Source organism: Sceloporus undulatus, chromosome 2 (assembly GCF_019175285.1).
Source record: "Sceloporus undulatus isolate JIND9_A2432 ecotype Alabama chromosome 2, SceUnd_v1.1, whole genome shotgun sequence".
NCBI classification, from domain to species: domain Eukaryota; kingdom Metazoa; phylum Chordata; class Lepidosauria; order Squamata; family Phrynosomatidae; genus Sceloporus; species Sceloporus undulatus.
Genome location: NC_056523.1, coordinates 99400117 through 99421054, shown reverse-complemented (window position 1 = coordinate 99421054; position 20938 = coordinate 99400117). Strand labels below are relative to the sequence as shown.

The 20938-nt window shown below is 40.7% G+C and overlaps 1 protein-coding gene across 3 annotated transcripts in view; it reads right to left on the bottom strand.

Moving 5' to 3' along the window:
* Positions 1-20938, bottom strand: part of LOC121922119 (serine/threonine-protein phosphatase 2A catalytic subunit alpha isoform) — a 96521-nt gene that overhangs the window by 34964 nt on the left and 40619 nt on the right. For 2 of the 3 annotated variants that reach the window (XR_006102102.1, XR_006102103.1), the window contains exons 12-14: positions 20772-20869; positions 19933-20029; positions 14830-14977 (exon numbers count right to left, since the gene is read on the bottom strand). Coding sequence is in view for 1 of the 3 variants with exons in the window: in XM_042451089.1 (XP_042307023.1) it covers positions 20772-20869 (98 nt within the window). In the remaining 2 variants the exon portion in view is untranslated. Of the gene's footprint in view, positions 1-14829; positions 14978-19932; positions 20030-20771; positions 20870-20938 lie in introns of those variants that run through there. The other variant, XM_042451089.1, reaches the window with a different exon arrangement.

Sequence of the window (20938 nt, the reverse complement as noted above, 5' to 3'; positions counted from 1 at the left end):
TTCAAACCCAAGTCCCCTACAGTCCGAATCCAAGGGACTCATTCACACTTATGTTTTTGTACGGAGGAGATCCAGATCTCCGTGGCAATGTGATACCAAATCGAAATTCCCACTATGCTTACCTCAATCAAATCTCTCCATGGCATTTTAACACTATTGCCATTCACACTGCTGTCGTATTGATTTAAAATGGAGCCTCCATTTCGAATGCATTTGATCATTCTTGAAGTTTTTTTAAAAATGTCAATCAAGTGATGCACATCTTCATCATTCTGCACCCACTTTCACTGTTGGTGATGTGACTCTGCTCCTGTTGTCATGGGTAGTTTCAATCCAAACACAAAAAATGTATAAATGTATACGCTAAGCTGAGGGAAATGGAGGCTGGAAATACTGACCAGATTTATGGAGCTGGTCTCTTCACCTCCGCATGCCAAGAGGAAAAAAAACAGGTGGAAGAGCAAGACCAGGTGGGATGTGCATGTGCTATCCTTCTGCATGTAACCCCTCCCTTCCTGTTTTGGAAGAATTGGTGCAGAGTGCCCCGAATCGAATCAACAGCGCATTCTCATTTGCAGCAATCCTCACCTTTGCAAAAGATGTAGAAAAAAAACTTGGTATCGACTATACCAGGGTAAGTGAGTTTTCAGGCAGACCCCACCCCACCTGCAAAGTGCACTGAGTGCACTGTATGAACACCACAGAAATAACCCAGTTTCCATACTGGGTTACTTCATAGTGTGAATCAGCCGAGACTACTACATCATACTGGCTGTCATGTGGAGAACTGCAGCCACAGTAAAGCAAAACAGGGACCAAGAAGACCAAATTAGAGGAGGGAAGGCACACAGACATCATAATGTACATTGGGGATTGTGGAAGCATTTCAGGGAAAGGCATGTAAGGTAGTGTAACCTTCAGGCAGGGATCACCTGTCCCTAAACAGGTTCTATGGGCCATCAAGTGACAAGCTAGTGTATTCACTAATGAGAGCTTTGTGCTCTGGAATGTATGTAATGGGGAACACCATGCCCTGTGGACAGTATAGGAATCCTAAGATTTGGTATTGCTATGTTCAGCCCTATTCAGGACAGTGAGAATGCCTAAAGCTTGACTCTCCAGGGAGCTGAGCAATGAACCTGAGAGCAGATAACTAGGAGGCCAGCATGGGAAATAAGGCAAGCCTCAGAATGAGCATACCAAGTTCTTTGGAGCTGTGACTAAATGCTGGGATATGCAGGGAGGCTAGAATGGGTGGGGTCAGTGGTTTCAAAGTATGGTTGCTAACTTTTTAAAACCTTTTAAAAATGAATTCTTAACAATTGCATAACAAAGCAACTATTAAGCTTTTCTTTCCCACAGGTTTGACGACAATAAAGCTCCTCCTTGGACTATATTTTGTCATAACAGCTATTAAAGAACCCAGAGCCTTTGTCAGCAGAATAAAGAAACAGAAAATATGACAAGCATACACAGCAGGATTTTCCCCATTACAGACTTCAAAGATACAGTATAACTTCCAGCTCCTGCCTTGTAGGAAGGAGTGATGTAGTAGTTCATGGATACCCAGGGTAAGGATTTACTTTATAAGTGATTGAATAGTACAGAAAGCAGGTTTAATACCACACAAGAAGGTTTGGTGGAGTGAAATTCTGTGGAATATAACACCCAAATATGCATTTAAATTATGCCTTAATTTATATTTTATGATGCAACTGAAATGATGTATAAAACATTTATATTGTGTGTGCATGTGTATACAAGCATGGAACAGGTGAGGGAAGCTTCATTTGAGAGCTGCATGTATGTCCCATGTAATACAGTATATGTGTGTGTGACAAGTGAAAGGAATATAGAGCCTGGACAACCATTCACCAGAGGAGGTGATCTGGCAGCCTTTGGCTTTATTTCACTAGATTTGGTTTTGAATCAGGTCCAGGTTTCAATCATATGACCTATATTGAAGAATTAACGTGTACCTCCATGGCCCTTCTCTGCTCCACCCAAATTCTAAGTTATACAGCCCCACCTCCCCAGAAAAAAACAAGATACCCTAAAGTTATAGGTATGGTAAACAAAACAATCAATTAGTATTTAATTTCACTTTTTTTTTCTATTATTAACAGGACAGCTTATCTTCCATCGAGAGTCGCTACTACTTGACTTGAAAGGGCAGTATTTATATAAAGTAGGGCAAGAACCAGACCCACTGCCTTGTATTTTAATTCCAGTGACATCAACTGAAGTTGTATGAGCAAATGAAATCAGCAGGGCACAATTTATAATTGAACAAAATACAGTACACCATAGCATAAGACCCCCATCTACAGATTCCTGCTATGGCATTATCTGAGGGCCTCTTAGTGTGATGCAATATACTTATTGTACTTTATGTATTACAATCCATTTAAACTAAGACCATAATAGCTATTACTATTAGCAATTGTGAGATTTAAAAAAAAATTGCCCCAATAGGAGAAGCAAAATAGCTCCACTAGAGAGCTATACATCTAGAAAATTGTAAAATCTCTACTAATATGCAACTGCATGTTCATTTCATTTAATCTGTATAATCACTACTATGTTTTACAGAAACAAGTGTGTGGCAATTTAGTCTTATGAGTCAGCCTTGCCTCTATCAGAAATGGGTGCAGTTCCTTTGGAATCACAAAAATGCTTTCCATTTTTAATGATGTGCAATTCTGTCCTATGACTTAATATGGGAAAAGCAAGAAACAACATGTTTACAGTAATTCCTCTGATCCTCCATGTCAACCAAGAGAGAAAGGTGAACAAAGGCTAAATGCTACTTTGAAATGAAGCACCAACATGTACTTCAATTAACAGCAAAAAAAGAAAGAGAATGAAATAAAAAAAGAAGCAGACAATAAACCAGGGGGTTCAAATGCCAAAAAACAAAAACAAAAACCCACCTACTCCCCCTCCCCTAAATAACCTTATGGCCTATCTTGTCTATTTTGTAATGTTATGCATATTTAACCAGAAGTGCTACTAAATTTAATGAGGTTTTCTATCAAATAACTGTGTGTATATGACAGCAGCAATTGTGTTTGAGGCTTAGTCTGAAGTGCAATGGCCTAGGACTGTACCTCTTTCTTTCTTTCTTTCTTTCTTTCTTTCTTTCTCTGTCTGTCTGTCTGTCTGTCTGTCTGACATTCTAGTATTTCTGCGTGTGGTGATAGTTTATTGTTTCTGCAACATTGGTATAGCATAATCATTTCAAGACCACTAAGCTCACATATTTAATCATGCCTTCCATCTAACCTACTTTTTTTACGCACACAGCAAATATCAAAACTGAAATATGAAATTGTTGGATGCATTAATCTGCCATGAGCCACACTGGCAACAAGCAGGACCAGCCCTGTTAGGAGGCTCAGGGAGCTAAAGGTCCTGAAATGGTATATAGCAAATATAATAATAATAATAATAATAATAATAATAATAATAATAATAATACTGTTTATTTATAGCCCGCTTTTCCAAAGGAGATCAAAGCGGGTTACAACAAGGGTATAAGACATTATACAATTTGAACAAACAGTATATACACATCATAAAAACACTCTAGAGTTAAAAACACCATAAAATTACAGAGAATGAAAACCAAAACAAAACTAGCTGGAAGACAACTTATATGATGGGGAGAGAGCAGATATCACGACACATGGAGGAAAGCCTGTTGGAAGAGATAGGTCTTGAGCTTCTTCCTAAACAGGTCAAGGGAGGCAACAGAGCAAAGCTCGCCGGGAAGGGAGTTCCAGAGCTGCGGGGCCGAGTTGGAAAATGCCCTCTGTGCAGTCAAGGTGTACTTCGACTTAGGAACCCTCAACGATTGCTTCCCAGCCAATCTGAGAGTGTGGGGCAGATTATATGGGGAGAGGCGGTCCTCCAAGTACCCTGGGCCCAAGCCATTTAGGGCTTTATAGGTAATAACCAACACCTTGTATTGCGCCCAGAAGCGAATAGGCAGCCAATGAAGATCTTGCAAAATAGGTGTTATGTGGCTAGTCCTGGGACATCCAGTGACTAACCTTGCTGCCATGTTCTGTACTAATTGAAGCTTCCGGGTTTGGTACAAGGGTTGCCCCATGTAGAGCGTGTTACAGAAATCCAACCGAGAAGTTACCAGACCATGCACCACTGTTTCAAGGTCCCCCCAGCCCAGGTAGGGTCGCAGCTGGCGTATCAGCCAAAGCTGATAACAGGTGCTCCTGACTGTTGCATCCACTTGAGATGTGAGGTGGAGTGACGAGTCCAGAAGCACCCCCAGACTGCGAACTGAGTCCTTCAGGGGGAGCGTGACCCCATTCAAGACAGGTGGAGAAATCTCCTTCCCCGGGCCAGGAGAACCTATCACTAGTACTTCTGTTTTCTCTGGATTCAAGCTGAGTCTGTTTTCCCTCATCCAGCCCATTACTGACTCCAGACAGGCATTTAGAGGAGAGATGCCATCCCTAGTCACTGCATCAGTCGGAGACACAGAGAAACATATTTGAGTGTCATCAGCATACTGATAACACCGTGCCCCGTGTCTCCGGATGATCTCTCTCAGCAGTTTCATGTAAATGTTAAATAGCATGGGGGCAGAATGGCTCCTTGAGGGACACCAGATGTAAGCGCCCTCTTGTTGGAGCACACGTCCCCCAGCTGCACCATCTGGAATCTGTCTGAGAGGTAGGAATGGAACCACTGGAGTGCAGTGCCCCCGATACCTAACTCCCTCAGGCGTTCCAGAAGGATACCATGGTCAATGGTATTGAAAGTCGCTGAGATGTCCAAAAGCACTAACAGGGACATGCTACCCCTGTCCATGCCTAGACAAAGATCATCGACCAGGGCAACTATGGCAGTCTCAACTCCATAGCCTGCCCGGAAGCCAGTTTGAAATGGATCTAGAAAATCCGTTTCATCCAAGATTGTTTGAAGCTGGAAGGCAACTGCCCTCTCGATAACCTTCCCTAAAAAAGGCAGCAGCGAGACAGGCCGATAATTATTTCGAATCAGGGGGTCTAGGGAGGGCTTTTTTTAACAAAGGTTTTACAGTGGCCAATTTTAGACTGGATGGAAACCGCCCTTCCCTGAAAGATGAATTAATTATACGGCGTAACGTAATAGTTACAGCCGTACCCCCCTGAGCTGCCAGCCATGAAGGACAGGGATCGAGAGAGCATGTCATCTTCCTAACACTTCCAAGAATCTTGTCCACTTCCTCAGTACTCACAGACTCAAAATGATCCAGTATAACAAAGTTCACGGAAGCTCTGGAGACCTCTACTCTGGATTCTGAAGAAATACTGGCGTCGAGATCAGCCCTTATCCGAGAGATTTTATCCGCGAAGAAGTTGTTAAACTTGTCACAGCAGGCTTTAGATGGTTCCAAAATAAGCTTCAGGGAGGGGGGGGCAGTTGGGTAACCTCCCTCACTACCCTGAACAGCTTTGCCAGACGCGACTCCGCGGACGCAATACGTGCAGCATAGAACGAATGCTTTGCTGCACTTATTGCCACTCCTTAGGCCTTCAAACGGGACTCTAGGAGTGCCTTGTCGGCTAAGTGCTGGTGTCTCTGCCAGTTGCGCTCTAGTCGTTGCACAGCCCGCTTCCTTTAACTGAGATCTTCCGTATACCAGGGTTGTTTTTTGGAAGCAGGCCTGAAAGGACGCTTGGGAGTGATACTGTGTATAGCCCTGGAGAGATCTGTATCCCAGGTGTTAATCAGGGCATCAACAGAATCGCCGTCAGTTCCAACCATATACCCCTCTAGGGCTTCTTGGAACCTTTTGGGTTCCATCAGCCTTCGAGGGTGGACCATCCTAATAGGTCCACCACCCCAGGGAGGGATTTGGGTAGATGCCTTGAATTTAGCCTCAACCAGAAAATGATCCATCCATGACAAGGCGGAGACATTGGTTACCTCCGCCCACAGAATCTCCATGTCCGTACAAAAGACGACATTGAGCGTATTACCAGCCGAGTGCGTAGGCCCTGAGACCAGTTGGGACAGGCCCATGGCAGTCATGGTAGCCACGAACTCCCGAGCTGCACCAGTTGGACCTTGGCTGGCCTCAAAGGGGATGTTGAGGTCCCCCAGGACAAGAAGCCTAGGGGACTCCAGCACCAGCTCCGAGACCAGCTGTGTCAGCTCAGCCAGGGAGTCTGTTAGCGCACGGGGTGGCTGGTAGAACAACAGAATCCCCAAATATGGGTGGGTGGAGGCAAAACTCTGTTGCTCAGCATCCCTCCTCCCCCCCACACTTCCATTTCACTTTGGAGCCAAACTTCTATTTGATTCTGAAACATCAGATATGGCAATACTTTTCACTGTTCAGTAACATTTCCTAGGGAACCACTTCTATGTGGGGTTTATTTTTTAAAAAAAGATGTTAAGGATTTCATATTACATTTTGAACATCCAACCATCTTTCTGTTTTATGTACATTCAATTTCAAACTGTCATCTACTATGGGAACATCACTATAATTAGTGAGATCATTCTTGCACTATGGAGAATATTATTTTATAGGCAAAAGGTTGGTTTCAAAATATTGGATGTGCTGGGGTGGTCCATTATAACTATGCATCCATGGCAAGTTTGATATTTTAAACTTCAAATGGACAATTTCATCAAGAAACCCACTTTAGGCATTCTGTTATTCCCAGCTCTCTGTTTGGCAGTTTTGGCACCCTGACTCATAAAGGGCTTATAATTTAATTACATCTTTGTAAGCAATGCTTGTGCTATTCAACAGCCTTCCATGCTCCAAATTCTGTTTTAAGTACAGATGAAACATTCTTCTAGTTTGGTTTTCTGATAAATTCCCAGAAGAATTCATGTAATAATGAATGATCACATTGTTCTGAACTAGTTTCTCACATGACACCAGAGCCTGCTAAATTTATAACAAAAATGGATTCTTAATGTTAATTAGTAGCTGGACACTGTGATTTGAGACCACCCCGACCCCCAAATTCCATTAATTGTAGCTGGATAGTTGTATGTCTGGTGTAATTTCATTTCATCCAAGTCTGTACGGTTCCAGTATATAAGAAACAAAGAATTTGGGTCAGTGACTAGTAGTCTTTTGCCTAGAAAATTCTCCCTCCCAGTTGGTTCCTTCCTTTTCAAAATTATAACCCATTAAAGTTTTTCATATCTGGGGCGGGGGGACTTGCTGTCAGAACAAAATTTGCTGTAGTTGCATGAGCAGAATCTGGAATGTTCCTAGGGAGATGATCAAATACGAGAGACTTCCAGTGACAACCCCTCCATAACTACTCACATAACTGTCTCAAGATAACAATCCATGCCACTGATGAAATAAGAAGAAAAGACAGCTCATATTCAGTCTTGTGTTTCTGGCCATCACTGCCAGTTTCCTCCCTCCGGCCTCTATGGGAGATTTGTAAAGGCAGGACTCCCTTATCATCACATTTTAATCATTTAATGTACGTGGAATTGCCTATTTGCTGTATTCAGACTTGGATTTGAGAAATTCTTATTATAATTAATGCCCACCAGTCTAGTACTTCTCATTGAAACCCAGTGCCACTCAGAACAGCTATAAAGTCTAAAAGCAACAGCAGCAGCCTTAAAATAAAATTGCAAAACAAAAAACTGAATGGGCTGTGACCTCCTTGCCTGAATCTATCCATCTGGACTGAGGTCTTCCTCTTTTCCTACTGTCTTCTCTAATAAATTGTGCCTTCTTGTGATGTGGCCAAAGTATGATAGCCTCAGCTTATTCATTTTGACTCCTAGAGAGAGTTCAGGCCCCATTTGTCTGGAACCCATTTATTTGTCTTTTTAGCCATCAGTGGTATCTGCAGAACTCTTCTCCAGCATCACATCTCAAATGAATTGGTTTTCTTTCTATTCACATTCTTCACCATTCAGCTCTCACACCCATACACAGTGATAGGAGAAACGATGGAATAAGCAATCCAGCAATCTTAACTTTAGTATTCAGTGATATATATTTGCACTCCAGGGTCTTGCCTAGTTCCTTCATAGATGACTTTCCATGTGCTAGTCTTCTGATTTCTTGACTACAATCTCCATTCTGATCAATGACTGATCCAAAGTATGGGAAATCTTGGACTATTTCAATTTCTGCATCATTCATGTTGAATTTAAATAAATCCTCTATGGTCATTATTTTTGTTTTCTTAATGTTCAACAGTAAATCTACCTTAGCACTTTCTTCTTTGACTTTCTCTGATAAATGTTTCAAATCTTTGCTCTTTTCTGCTAGTAGTATAATATCATCTGTAAAGTCACCCCTCCCAATTCGCAAATATCCAAGACCCATTGGATATAATGGCCATGCGCTCATGTCCCTCCTGACTTTCCATCCACAGAAATTCAAGACCGCAAACAGGAAGTCTGCGAACTAGGAGGGATGACTGTATATCTTAAAATTGCTGATATTCCTTCCTCCAATTTTTAAACCTCCCTCTGAGTCTAAACCTGCTCTGTGTGTGATCTTTTCAACATACAAGTTGAATAAATAGTGTGATAGGATGCAACCTTCCCTAACTCACTTTCTGATGGGAAACCACCCTGTTTTTCTCTGTATTCTGTTCTGACAGTAGTCTCTTGTCCTGAGTACAGATTACACATCAGGACAATAAAATGTTGTAACACACCTATTCCTTTAAAAGCAATCTATAGCTTTTTGTGATCTATGCAGCCAAAGGCTTTACTGTAGTTTATGAAGCACATGCTGATTTTCTTTTGGAATTCTTTGGTGCACTCCATTATCTGTCATATGTTTGCACCGTGATCCTTGGTGCATCCTGAACCCAGCTTGCACCTTTGGGATTTTTCGCTCCATATATGGTAGGAGTCTTTGCCATAGAATTTTGAGTACGACTTTGCTTGTATAGGAAATTAATCCAATGGTCCTGTAATTACTGCAGTTTTTTGTATCTCTTTTTTGGGGTATAAGAATGTCTATTGAGCATTTTCAATTCTTGGGCCATTGCTTTGTTTTCCATATTTGTTGACAGATTTTAGTTAGAACTAGAGTTGATTCTGTCTCTGTAACGTGAAGCAATTCTATTGGTATGCCATCTGTTCCAGGGGATTTATTCTTCCCAATTGCTCTGAATATAGCTTTCACTTTGCTTCTCAATATTTGAGGTTTATCTTTATATGAATCGTTTTCCCATGTGTCAGTCATCCTTCCATCTCTTTTATATAGATCTTCTGTGTTTTGCTTCCATCATCATTTTATTTTATCTTGGTCATGTATTGTGTATCTCTACTGATCATACAGCATCTCACCCTTGGTTTAAATTTCCATTTAATTTCTCGAATCTTGTAGAAGAGTTTTCTTTTTTGTCCTTTTTTTTTTTTTGTCAACTTCTGTTTCTCTTCATGGATAAGTTTTCTCTATCCTTGCACACTAGTAATTGAACAGTTGCATTAGAATTCTGGCTCTATTTCCAGCACCTGTTATTTTTGTTTCTTGTCCATCCTTCACTGCTTGAAGAGTTTTGTCTATCATCCATTTATTCTTCTCTTTCTTTTTGGCTACAGATACTGTCTTTCTGCATTCCTTCTTGATAATTTCCCTGATTTCAGTTCATTGTTCACCTGGGTCCTGGTCAATTAGGCTTAATAGTGCAAATCTTCCTCTTTTTTTTACACTAGATTTTTTATAATATTCTTTATGTTGTATTTCAGCATGATGGTTAGGTTAGTGTTCTTTTTTTATCTTTAATCTAATTTTTGATATTAGTAGTTTGTGATCTGTGCCACAATCTGCCCCAGCCTCATTTTTGCTCTCACGCTAAAGCTTCTCCATCTTCTGCTTCCAATTATGTAGTCCATCTAATATTTATGTAGGCCATCTGGCAATGTGTAGAGTTTCCTCTCTGAATGAAAAATGTGTTTGCAATCAACAGATTGTTGCTCTCACAAAACAGTATTAAATGCTTTCCTGTTTCATTTCTATTTCCTAGCCCAAATTTTCCTGCAGTCTTTAATTCTTCTCTGCTTCCTACTTTTGCAATCCAATTTGGGGAGGGAGACAATATTATGGAAGGTGAAAGGGATGGAGAAAATAGTCAAACTGACATAGAGGAAACAAGACAAATAGTGCAAGGATCCAAAAGTGGGAGGCAAAAAAACTTGCACAGGCAGCAAGTAAAGAAGACCCATGGTCTGCGATGTCTCTAACTAATGCACAGAGCATGGCAAATAAGCAAGAACTCCTAGTACAACAAAGCAAATATAATATAATAGGCATCACTGAAACCTGGTGGGATGAGTCTTAGAACTGGAATGTAGAAATAGAGGAGTATAACCTTTTTAAGAGAAATAAGCCAAACAGGAAAGGAGGAGGAATAGAACTATGTGTCAGAGATATTTACACCAGTGAAGAGACATCAATACTGGCAGCCAGGTGGAGAGCATCTGGATAAAAATTAAAGGGAAGGGAAACAACAAGGATGTTATGGTGGGAGTCTACTACAGATCCCCCAGTCAGATGCAGGAATTGGATTATGCCTTTCTAGAACAGATGACTACATACTCAGAAAGGAGAGATGTGATGGGTGACTTCAACTATCCTGATATTTGCTGGAATTCAAACTCAGCCTAATCCTCAAGGTCTAGCAAATTCCTCACTTGCCTCGAAGACAATTTCATTTTTCGAAAAAGGTGGAAGACGCAACAAGGGGGTCAGCTATTTTAGATCTGATCCTAACCAACAAGGATGACTTGGTTAATGGGGTACAAGTGGTGGGATCATTAGGTGGAAGTGACCATGTTCTCCTGGAGTTTCTTAGACAATGGAAAGGAGAAGCCAGGCATAGTCAAACACACATTCTAGACTTTAGGAGAGTGGATTTCAGTAAACTTAGAGAAGTATTGAGGGTGATCCCGTGGTCAGAAATACTAAAAGAGAAGGGAGTTCAGGATGGATAGGAGTTTCTCAAAAGGGAGATACTGAAGGCACAATTTCAAACAGTTCCAGTGAGGAAGAAAAACGGGAAGTGTCTCAAGAAACCAGGATGGATGACTAAGGAACTTTCAACTGAGCTAACTTTTAAATGGAACAAGTATAAGAAATGGGAAAAGGGGGAAATCACCAAAGGGGAATTCAAACAAATAGCTAGCCTGTGTAGAGGTAAAGTCATAAAAGCTAAATGAATGAACTCAGGCTTGCTAGAGAGGTTAAGAACAATAAAAAAGGGCTTTTTTGGATATGTCCGCAGCAAAAGGAAGAAGAAGGAAATGGTGGGGCCACTGCGTGGAGAAGATGGCAAAATGTTAACAGAAGAAAGAGAAAAGGCAGAATTACTCAACACTTTCTTTACTCTGTGTTCTCAGAAAAGGCAAAGGGTGCTCAACCTGAGGATAATGGAGCAGAGGACAGAATAGGGGAATTTCAGTACAGAATAAGTAAAGAGATAGTACAGGAATACCTTGTTAATCTAAATGAATATGAGTCTCTAGGACCAGATGAACTACATCCAAGGGTATTAAAAGAACTGGAAATGTAATATCGGAGCCATTGGCAATAATCTTTGTGAACTCCTGGAGAAGAGGAGAAGTTCCAGCAGACTGGAGGAGGGCAAATGTCCCCATCTTCAAAAAGGGGAAAAAAGAGGTTCCCAACAATTATTGTCCAGTTAGTCTGACATCAATACCAGGAAAGATTCTAGAGCAAATCATTAAACAGAGAGTCTGTGAACATCTAGAAGGCAATGCCATAATCACAAAAAGTCAACATGGGTTTCAGAGAAAGAAGTCATGCCAGACAAATCTGATCTCTTTCTTTAATAAAATTACCAGCTTGGTAGATGAAGGGAATACTGTGGATATAGTATACAGTGGTACCTCGGGTTACGAAATTAATTCGTTCCGCCGCCGCTTTCGTAACCCGAAAAGCCTTCGCAAGCCGAAAACCCATAGGCGCTAATGGGGAAAAGCCGCGATTTCGTGTGAAATAGCGCCGAAAAGCACCAAAAAATTTTTCGTAACCCGAAAAAACGTTCGTAAGCCGGAACAGGTTTTTTTGAATGGATTTTTTTCATAACCCGGAAATTTCGTAAGGCGGCGCATTCGTATCCCGGGGTACCACTGTATTTTGATTTCAGTAAACCCTTTGACAAGGTTCCCCATGACATTCTTGCAAACAAGCTTGGAAAATGTGGGTTAGACAAGGAAACTGTTACATGGATTTGTAACTGGTTGACCGGCCGAACCCAAAGAGTGCTCAACAATGGCTCCTTTTCATCCTGGAGAGAAGTGACCAGTGGGGTCCCACAGGGCTCTGTCCTGGGACCAGTGTTATTCAACATCTTTATCAATGACTTGGATGACAGAATTGGGAGCATACTTATCAGTTTGCAGATGACACCAAATTAGGAGGAATAGCTAATACCCCAGAGGACAGGATCAAGATTCAAAATGACCTGAATAGACTAGAAAGCTGAGCCACAGCTAACAAAATGAACTTCAACAGGGAGAAATGTAAGGTACTGCACTTAGGGCAGAAAAATGAAATGCACCGGTATAGGATGGGGGACACCTGGCTGAATGAGACTACATGTGAAAGGGATCTAGGAATCCAAGTAGACCACAAGTTGAACATGAATCAACAGTGTGATGCGGCAGCTAACAAGGCCAATGCAATTTTAGTTTGCATCAATAAAAGTATAGTCTCTAGATCAAGAGAAGTAATAGTGCCACTATATTCTACTTTGGTCAGGCCCCACCTGGAATATTGTGTCCAGTTCTGGGCACCACAATTTAAAAAGGATGTTGAGAAACTGGGGCGTGTCCAAAGGAGGGTGACTAAAATGGTGAAGGGTCTGGAAACCATGTCCTATGAGGAATGACTTAGGGAGCTGGGGATGTTTCCCGCGGAAGAGAAGGTTAAGAGGTGATATGATAGCCCTGTTTAAATATTTGAAGGGATGTCTATTTGAGGAGGAGCTAGCTTGTTTTCTGCTGCTCCAGAGAATAGACCCGGACAATGGATGCAAGCTAGAGGAAAAGAGTTTCTACCTCAACATTAGGAGGAACTTCCTGACAGTAAGGGCTGTTTGACAGTGGAACAAACTCCCTGGAGTTAGTGGAGTCTCTTTCCTTGGAGGTCTTTAAAAACAGAGGCTGGATCATCTGTCGGGGATGCTTTGAGAGTTCCTGCATGGCAGGGGTTGGACACAATGGTCCTTGTGGTCTCTTCCAGCTCTACGATTCTATGAACAAGAAATTCTATTTTGGTGTGTTATCAATTTCTTTCTGGACTCCATCATATAATCTCTTGATTTTGTCTTTTTTTGCCTTGGCACATAGACTTGAATTATAGTAATGTTGATAGGTTTTGCTTGAAGTCTTGAGAACATGATTCAGTTTGACCTTGCATTATATTCTTTAACTGATTTTGCTATATGTCTCCTCACTATGAATTGCACCTCATTTCTTCCTGTCTTTTCATTTCCTGAATAGAACTCTGTCTCCAACAAAAATGCCCCAATCCTGTATATTTTAGCTTGCTTACCCCAAGTATGGCAATCTTTATATGGTCCATTTCTTGTTTTACAATATCTACCTTACCTTGTGTCATGCTTTTCACATTCCATGTTGCTATAATGTATAGCACAATTTCAGACTTTTTTAAAAATTTCAGTATATCTGTTGCTTGATTTCCATTTTGGCTGAGTCCTGTTATTCCCTGGGCCACATCCCTTTTTGTAGTAGCCCTCTGTTCTGCCTTTTTAGGACTTTGTGTCCTATCTCTGCCTCTTAATTCATTTTGGATTTTCTTGGTGAAAGATTCTAGTATTTCCACTGGGACTACCTTACCCTTAAGGGTCTGGAAGCTCTGTTGCTAGATCTGCTGTATCTCCTGAATGATGAGTCTGTGTAATTCAAGGAGAGCCAGTCCAAGGATTCATCTGAAGAACTTGACCTGGTCCTGGAATTGAGGGCAGCAATATTGATGATGTAAACCAGATATCCCAATACACTCCCTGCTAACTTCCTAGCAGGACAGGAATTCTTGTTCCCATTTGTGCTCATTCTGAGCTATAGAAGAGTTCCATTGTCACTGGATATGGGATATTTAAGCCAGGACTCAGCTCCTCCTCTGATGGAAGCACAGGCTCTTGCCAGAGCCAATACCAAAAAGTCAGTTCGGACAAACTACTAAGAGCTGTAGTCCAAAAGTAATTTTTTCAAACTTTGTAAAAACAACAACACTGTAAGTGATAGGATAGTCTAAGAGAAAAACAGCATACTGATTCTATGACTCTTGGCATTGGTCACAAATTCTTATACCTAATCAGGCCACAGGTCCATCTGGCTTAGAACTAACTGTGGTAACTGACAGTTGCCCTCCAGAGTTCAGATAAAAGTCCTTTCCAGTCTGAAGAGGCCATGATTTGAACCTACAACCTAATGCATGTAAAGCAGGTTGGGATGGAGTCTGCCTCACTGAGTAATGGTAGCTGAAGGGGAAACAGGAGTGAAAAATCAGGCCCTTCACCAGGGAAGAAAATATTGTACATGCTGCTAGGGATGTGCATGTGTTGAGTAAGTGTGGGGAAGAAATTAGGTAGAACAGTTGCCTTTAGCTGTTGGGATGGATGGATGGATGGATTCCATACTTCACTTTGGCTGCTTACACACGTGTAAGCAATAGTTACAGTGCAAATGATAACTTTCCACTTCTACAAAACATTTCTGTGCAGGACAGAGCCTAAACCATGTACTGTATCTTAATCAGCTAAGTGTGAGTTACTTTCTATATTCATGTTTCAAAGAGACTGCAACATACATTATGACAGTATGAAGAAACACCACTTCCTGTTTATTGTCCTCTACTAGGGCTTACAAGGGAGGGGGAATACAAAGCATAACCATGGAATGTTTTTTTAAAAGCACATTCAGTCACTCTGTGCTGGATTAACATATATCAGTAAGCTTCTCTGATCTCCTGCAAAATAAAATAAAAGCAGTTTAGCAGGATAGGTCACATATGTACCAATCAATATGAAGAAAAGTAGGGCAGTTTGAGCTAGAATGTGGTTTATAATTCTTGGTGTGCCAGCTGGCCTCTAATAACCAGACTGTTAAAAAAAACCATATATATTGAAACTCACTGTTACTATCACTTGGAAGCGACCACCAGTAGAAATCCCATTGATAAAAGGAACTGAAAAAGATTTCCAAAATGCTTTGATGAAGTCATCTTGGTGGAGGTAAAAGAATACTTGGATGGCAGCCCTGGCCCTGGCCCTGGCCCCAGCCCCAAATCTCCACTATTTTTTTCACTTGTTGCATATTCTATGTGCATAATGCACCAATTGTTAGTTTTATTTCTTTCCCACATTTCCTCAAGACTCGAGGTGGAGTACAACACATTAATACACAATTAAAAATATATAAACCCACAGTTAAAATACAATACTATAAAACTTTTTTTCATTTTACATTTTTTGTTTTGGGAAGAAGACAAAGATATGGTACCCTGAGAGTAAGCTCACTTTGGGAGTTAAACTGGACTGATACCAACTGCATGGAAGAATCTAATTAATGTGCCAATTATATTACTTCATCTCTTTCACTAATCAAGTAGGCCTGTTTTTCGCATGCAACAAGTGTGTACATGGTGGTGGAATCCTGATGTAGTCATGGACTGAGAAATTTTAGCCCAACCCACCCCTTGCTTTGTTACTTTCCTCTTTTCAGAATATTTGTATCTATACCTGTAGTCCACAGTAATACATTGTACCACTGCAGACCCCTGCTTCATTCTGCTGTGGATTTAAACTGGACCTGAGTGAATGGCAGTGAGGCACTATCAAATGTAACAGTATCCCATCATGTCTTTTTTTTTTCCATTCATTTTGAGATATGCTGTGTTAAAACATTGGTTACACTGTTCTTAGTACTTTGCTTTATATTTATTTCCTATAAATAGCAAATTCACTATGTTAATGCTTACCTTCTGTTCAATTATATAATACATGCAAGCATATCAATGATACTGAGCATAAAAGCTTCCTTAATTAGATTCTTCCATGCAGTTAGTACCAATCCAATCTGACTGGCAAAAGTAAGCTTACTCTCGGGATATGAATTAGTTACATACCTTTTTTTGTCTTCTTCCATTAATCAGGTGGCAGCTTGACTTGAGTACTTTGGTTTGTCAAATTTTGAGGTAGACCCGTTCACTTTCCCAAAACAAAATATGTAAAATGAACAAACGTTGGCAGGCACCATGAATGTTCTTTTTGGAGAGGTGCAGAGAAGCAATATGTGAGTTGATCCTTGTACAACTTGGGCAGAGACAGAAATCATATGCTTTAACTGGAACTTTCTTAGTGACTTCTCTTTATGGGCAAGTTTACATTAAGATTTGGGTTAAAATAAGGATATAAACAAAGCCAGTATCTGCACTGAAGGAATAATCCAGTTTGACATCACTGTAACAGCCATGGCTCAGTGCTATAGAATTCTGGGAACTTTAGTTTGTTGTGGCACCAGAGCTATCTGACAGAAGTCCCTAACTGTCTCACAAAACTAGTTCCCAGAATTCTATAGCACTGAGCCATGACCGTTAAAGTGGTGTCAGACTGGATTTCTGCAATGCAGACTCATTCAGAGTTGCAATTTAAGAACATTCTCACCAGTTAGTAAAAGTTTTTTTTTTAAAAAACTGCAACCATAGACAAGGTAGAGATGGGTAGCTCCTCTGCACCCCTTAAGAAAGAACCTTCACAGTGAGTGCTAGTTATTTAGTCTTTAAGCAGTTCAGAAAAAAAAATACATGAAGATGTGGAATATACCAAAGCCCAGTACTTTATGGACAAGTTGTGGCTACCAATGTTAAACCACACCTTGAGGAATTCTATGTCCAAACAAGGCCCCAGCTGGCTTATATTTATCTGTTTTATAAATGTTGTTCCTGTACTCCACAGTGCTGCTCTGCATATTACTTGAGTGATTGCATTTGGGATACATGCTGGATTGATAACCATAGCCTGAGTTGAATGAGCCCACACATTTTCCAGTCTAGGCTCTTTGTGCAGTCATAACACTGAAATACACATACTTTCACTCAGCAAGATGATGTTATTTTAGAAACCCACCATCCCATTTTACAGGGACTGTATAAAACAAATAGGGTCTCCTTTTTCCTCAACTCTTTAATCTTTTTTTCCTTATTCCATCTGCTTTCTAAATCTGAACACAGAGAAACTGTTTACCTTTGAAAATGTATAATACAGAACTTGTAAATAATTCAGTTCATTTGTTGTGGCTTTATAGAGATCAAATTGCCTTTCAATAATTTCATTCATTGACTCCCCCCCCCCCCCATTTTCCTGCAGCAAACACTAGAAGGTGGGGGTGTTCCCACTTGGCAGATAAAACGGATTATACTGGCGCGATTCTGATTCGGATTATGTTCTGGGAATAATTCGAATTTTTTCCATCGTTTCCATTACCAAAAGGGGCAAATTACCTCGATTCGTTTAGACCCTGTTTTTGTTCCTGTTTATTTTAAATTGCTTTATTTTAAAGCGGATTAACATGCTCCCTGTTCCCATTTGTGTCCACAAGCTGTCAATCGAGCGCCTAGGCTTCACAAGTCTTGGGTATTTTTTTTTTTAGGCAGCCAATGAAAATTGGCTGCATCCAAGGCTCTTCCGTTGTGTCTCCCCAGACTAGGAGCCCTCATCCTCTTCTGTGTCTCCCCATATTAACTGCCATAACTCAGTGCTAGGGAATCCTGGGAATTGTAGTTTATTATGGCACCAGCACTCTCTGGCAGAAGAGGATAAATGTCTCACAAACACAACAGTTCCCATAATTCCTTAGTACTGAGCCAGGGCAGATTAAGGGGTCTCAAACTGTATTATTTCTACAGTGGGTTTGGAACTACAGATGAGTTTTTTTTCGTAAATTAAAAAAGTTGTTACTTTATAATTTACTTTAGAAATATATACACACACAAACATATATTCATATTTGTATATATATGTGCGTTCACACACACACACAAATATGTTTGTGTGTATATACCTATATGTTTGTGTGTGTTTATATAAATATATATATATGCATGTGTGTGTGAGAGTATTCATATATAAACGTGTGTGTATAAAGATATATATATATAGTGTGTGCGCGTGCATGTTTGCCAAATCAGATCAAGGAGGAGAAGGCAGCGGGCTTCAGTGGGGAGAGACTCTTTGGGGAAGAGAGAAGAGAAAACTTGATCCCCTCCCTCAGATCTCTGGGTGTCCAATCTCTCCTTTGTCTTCCCATAGTTCCTCTGGAAAGAACCTCCATTCCCCCAAATCCCTTTGCCTCCCCCATTGCTCCCTGGGCTGTCCTGGGGGCGATCAAGCAGGCATGTCCTGCAAAGCCCATCTGCTGCTCAGGTGCTCAGGCAGAGGTGAAAAAAGAAAAAAGAATAGTTTAAAATGGTGTTCAATGGCTCTCCTCACACATTGGTCTATGAATGAGGAGCAGAGGGGAGGTTGCAATCCACCGGGGGAAAGTCTATGCGAATGGAAGAAAATGGTGCTGGCGATGCAGAAAGAGAACAAAGAGGGTGACACCCCCAGGCCAGCCCCTTGAGCGCTGCTCCTCCCATCTCCAGGTTCCCGAATCAGACACCTTTCATTCCCATTTGGATACCGCGAATCGGACCCCGGGAGCAAAAATAATTCGCTTTAAAACCTGTTTTTTTAAACCGCTTTATAGGCATATAATTCGAATTATTCGAGATAATCCGATTCAGATTCGAATCTCTATGGGAATGATTCAGGGGCAATGCAGGTCAAATTCGGGCTTGAGTGGAAATGATACCCCCTAAATTCGCATCATGATCCGCTTTATAGGCGAATGGGAACACCCCCGGTGTGTTCCCAGAAAGCAAGAACAGCAGGAAAAATGCCTGCTGAGCACATTTTAAAGGGACTCCATTTTGGTAGGGAAGAAGAAACTGATATTCTATCAGACAGATAAAGCTTCAGAAAGATGGAACCAAATCAGCAAGATCTTCTTCAGTTTTGCGCCTAGTGAACAATCAGGGGCACAGATGGGAAACTGATTAAGAACCAAAACAGGCATGGGAATCAGGCATTCCTCAAGATGTTCTTGGGGTTGTGAGTCACACCATCCTTAGCTAGCATACCCAATGATGTGGAATGAAGAGAGTAACAATTCATCAGCATCCAGAGAGCTGCATGATTTCCATCTCTGAACTAGAGACTAGAAGAGTTAAGAAAATATGGTGGGAGCTGTTTTCTGTAGGTTCAAATTTTATCTCAAGGGACGAGTGTGTTCCATTAGTTCCACTACCAATATCATCTCTTGCTGCTGAGAGACACTTGAGCTACTTCACAAAGTGAAATCCTTGCAACTGATATTACACTGTTTTCTTTCAGTAGCTTACTAGTACTAGCAAGAATGAATAATATCCTTATCCTCATGTAACAGAACAGTGCAAGGCTATCCCACTGGATATGTTTGTCTAGGGCATTGTAACAATGCAGGGAGTGAGTCAGGGATGTTGTCCTGACTTCAATGATTCTCTGTGTGTGCATGATGGTGTTGAGTAAAAAAAAATGTACATAATTGCTGGTGACTCTAGTTACACTAGAGTATGTTTGGCATTTTTGCATTATCTAATATGATTTTGTCCTCTTCTCCCAAGCTCAACAGGTACACAAAACAGTTGCCATGTCAGTCTCACCAACCCATTTCTTGTGATTAGAGATGTGAGTATAATTCTGCCCATGTCTTAATTTCACATCACAGTGTAATGATTTGGTGACCATCACATTTCAAAATACTTTATTAGAGGATCTACACAAGGCTTGCAGTTATCCATTGAACTTTTAAAATGAAAAGTTATTTGAAAATCAAATATCTTACTGCAGTCGTTCTACATCTTCCCAAGATGCATGCTGTTACATGGGGCAAACTTGTCTTGTTTTCATTCATTTTTTATATTTCCTGCAGTTCCTGTGTTCTAAATATTACATTGAAAAATAACGTTAGTTGATGGTAGCCTATCATTAGAAATTCATTAGAAACTATCTTCCCTCAAAGGGCAAAACAAAACCCTGTATCTAATAGATCAAAAAATGCAAATATTATATTAGTCTCTAATCATCAGCAAATCTGAGCAGAACAATCTTAAATGGAAAAGGGAAATGGCAGATGTCCAAAATCCTGCCGGGCTATATTAGCCTGCATGGTATTCATGGGGAAAGCTTTACTTTGTTAAATCCTGCTCCTCCTTTATAATCATGGGGCTGGGTGCAGGAGACATAAGTTATGCCAGTTGTAGGTTAATGCAGCTAGCAAGGGAGATCCAAACTCATTTCAGAGGTATGGAAGCGATTTGGATCCAACGAATCACAAGCTGAGCACTGCTGGTAATATTTATAGAATTTTTTGCATATGCAAAGGGGGCCTGTTGGGAGATGCACTACCCCATGGATCTCCTCTCCACTTGTAGAAAAGGATGCCTACCCCATTCCAACCCAGCCATCCCACCAGACAGTAATCTGGGACAATAAGGGCTGCACAGTAATCATACTTCTTTTAGCTATCAAAAAAAAATTGCTATACCATTTTCACAGACAGTTATGTTACCACAATTCAACAGAAAGTTAGGCTTGTTTAAATCTAGTATCTTCCATGGGGCTAACATACAAGTCTTTGTTGCATTATAGCAGTAATATGTTTGTACAACTAAATAGATTTACCTCTTGTTTTTCACGGTTCTGATCCACATTTAATAAAGATGGTATTTTAGATACTTCAGATTTCTTTGACTCCCTCTTCAGCACTCTTACCTGTTTAACTTTTATTGTAAAAAAACAAAAACAATCAGCTAATTATTTCTAGATTTTAATATTTTCTATTCTAAAGT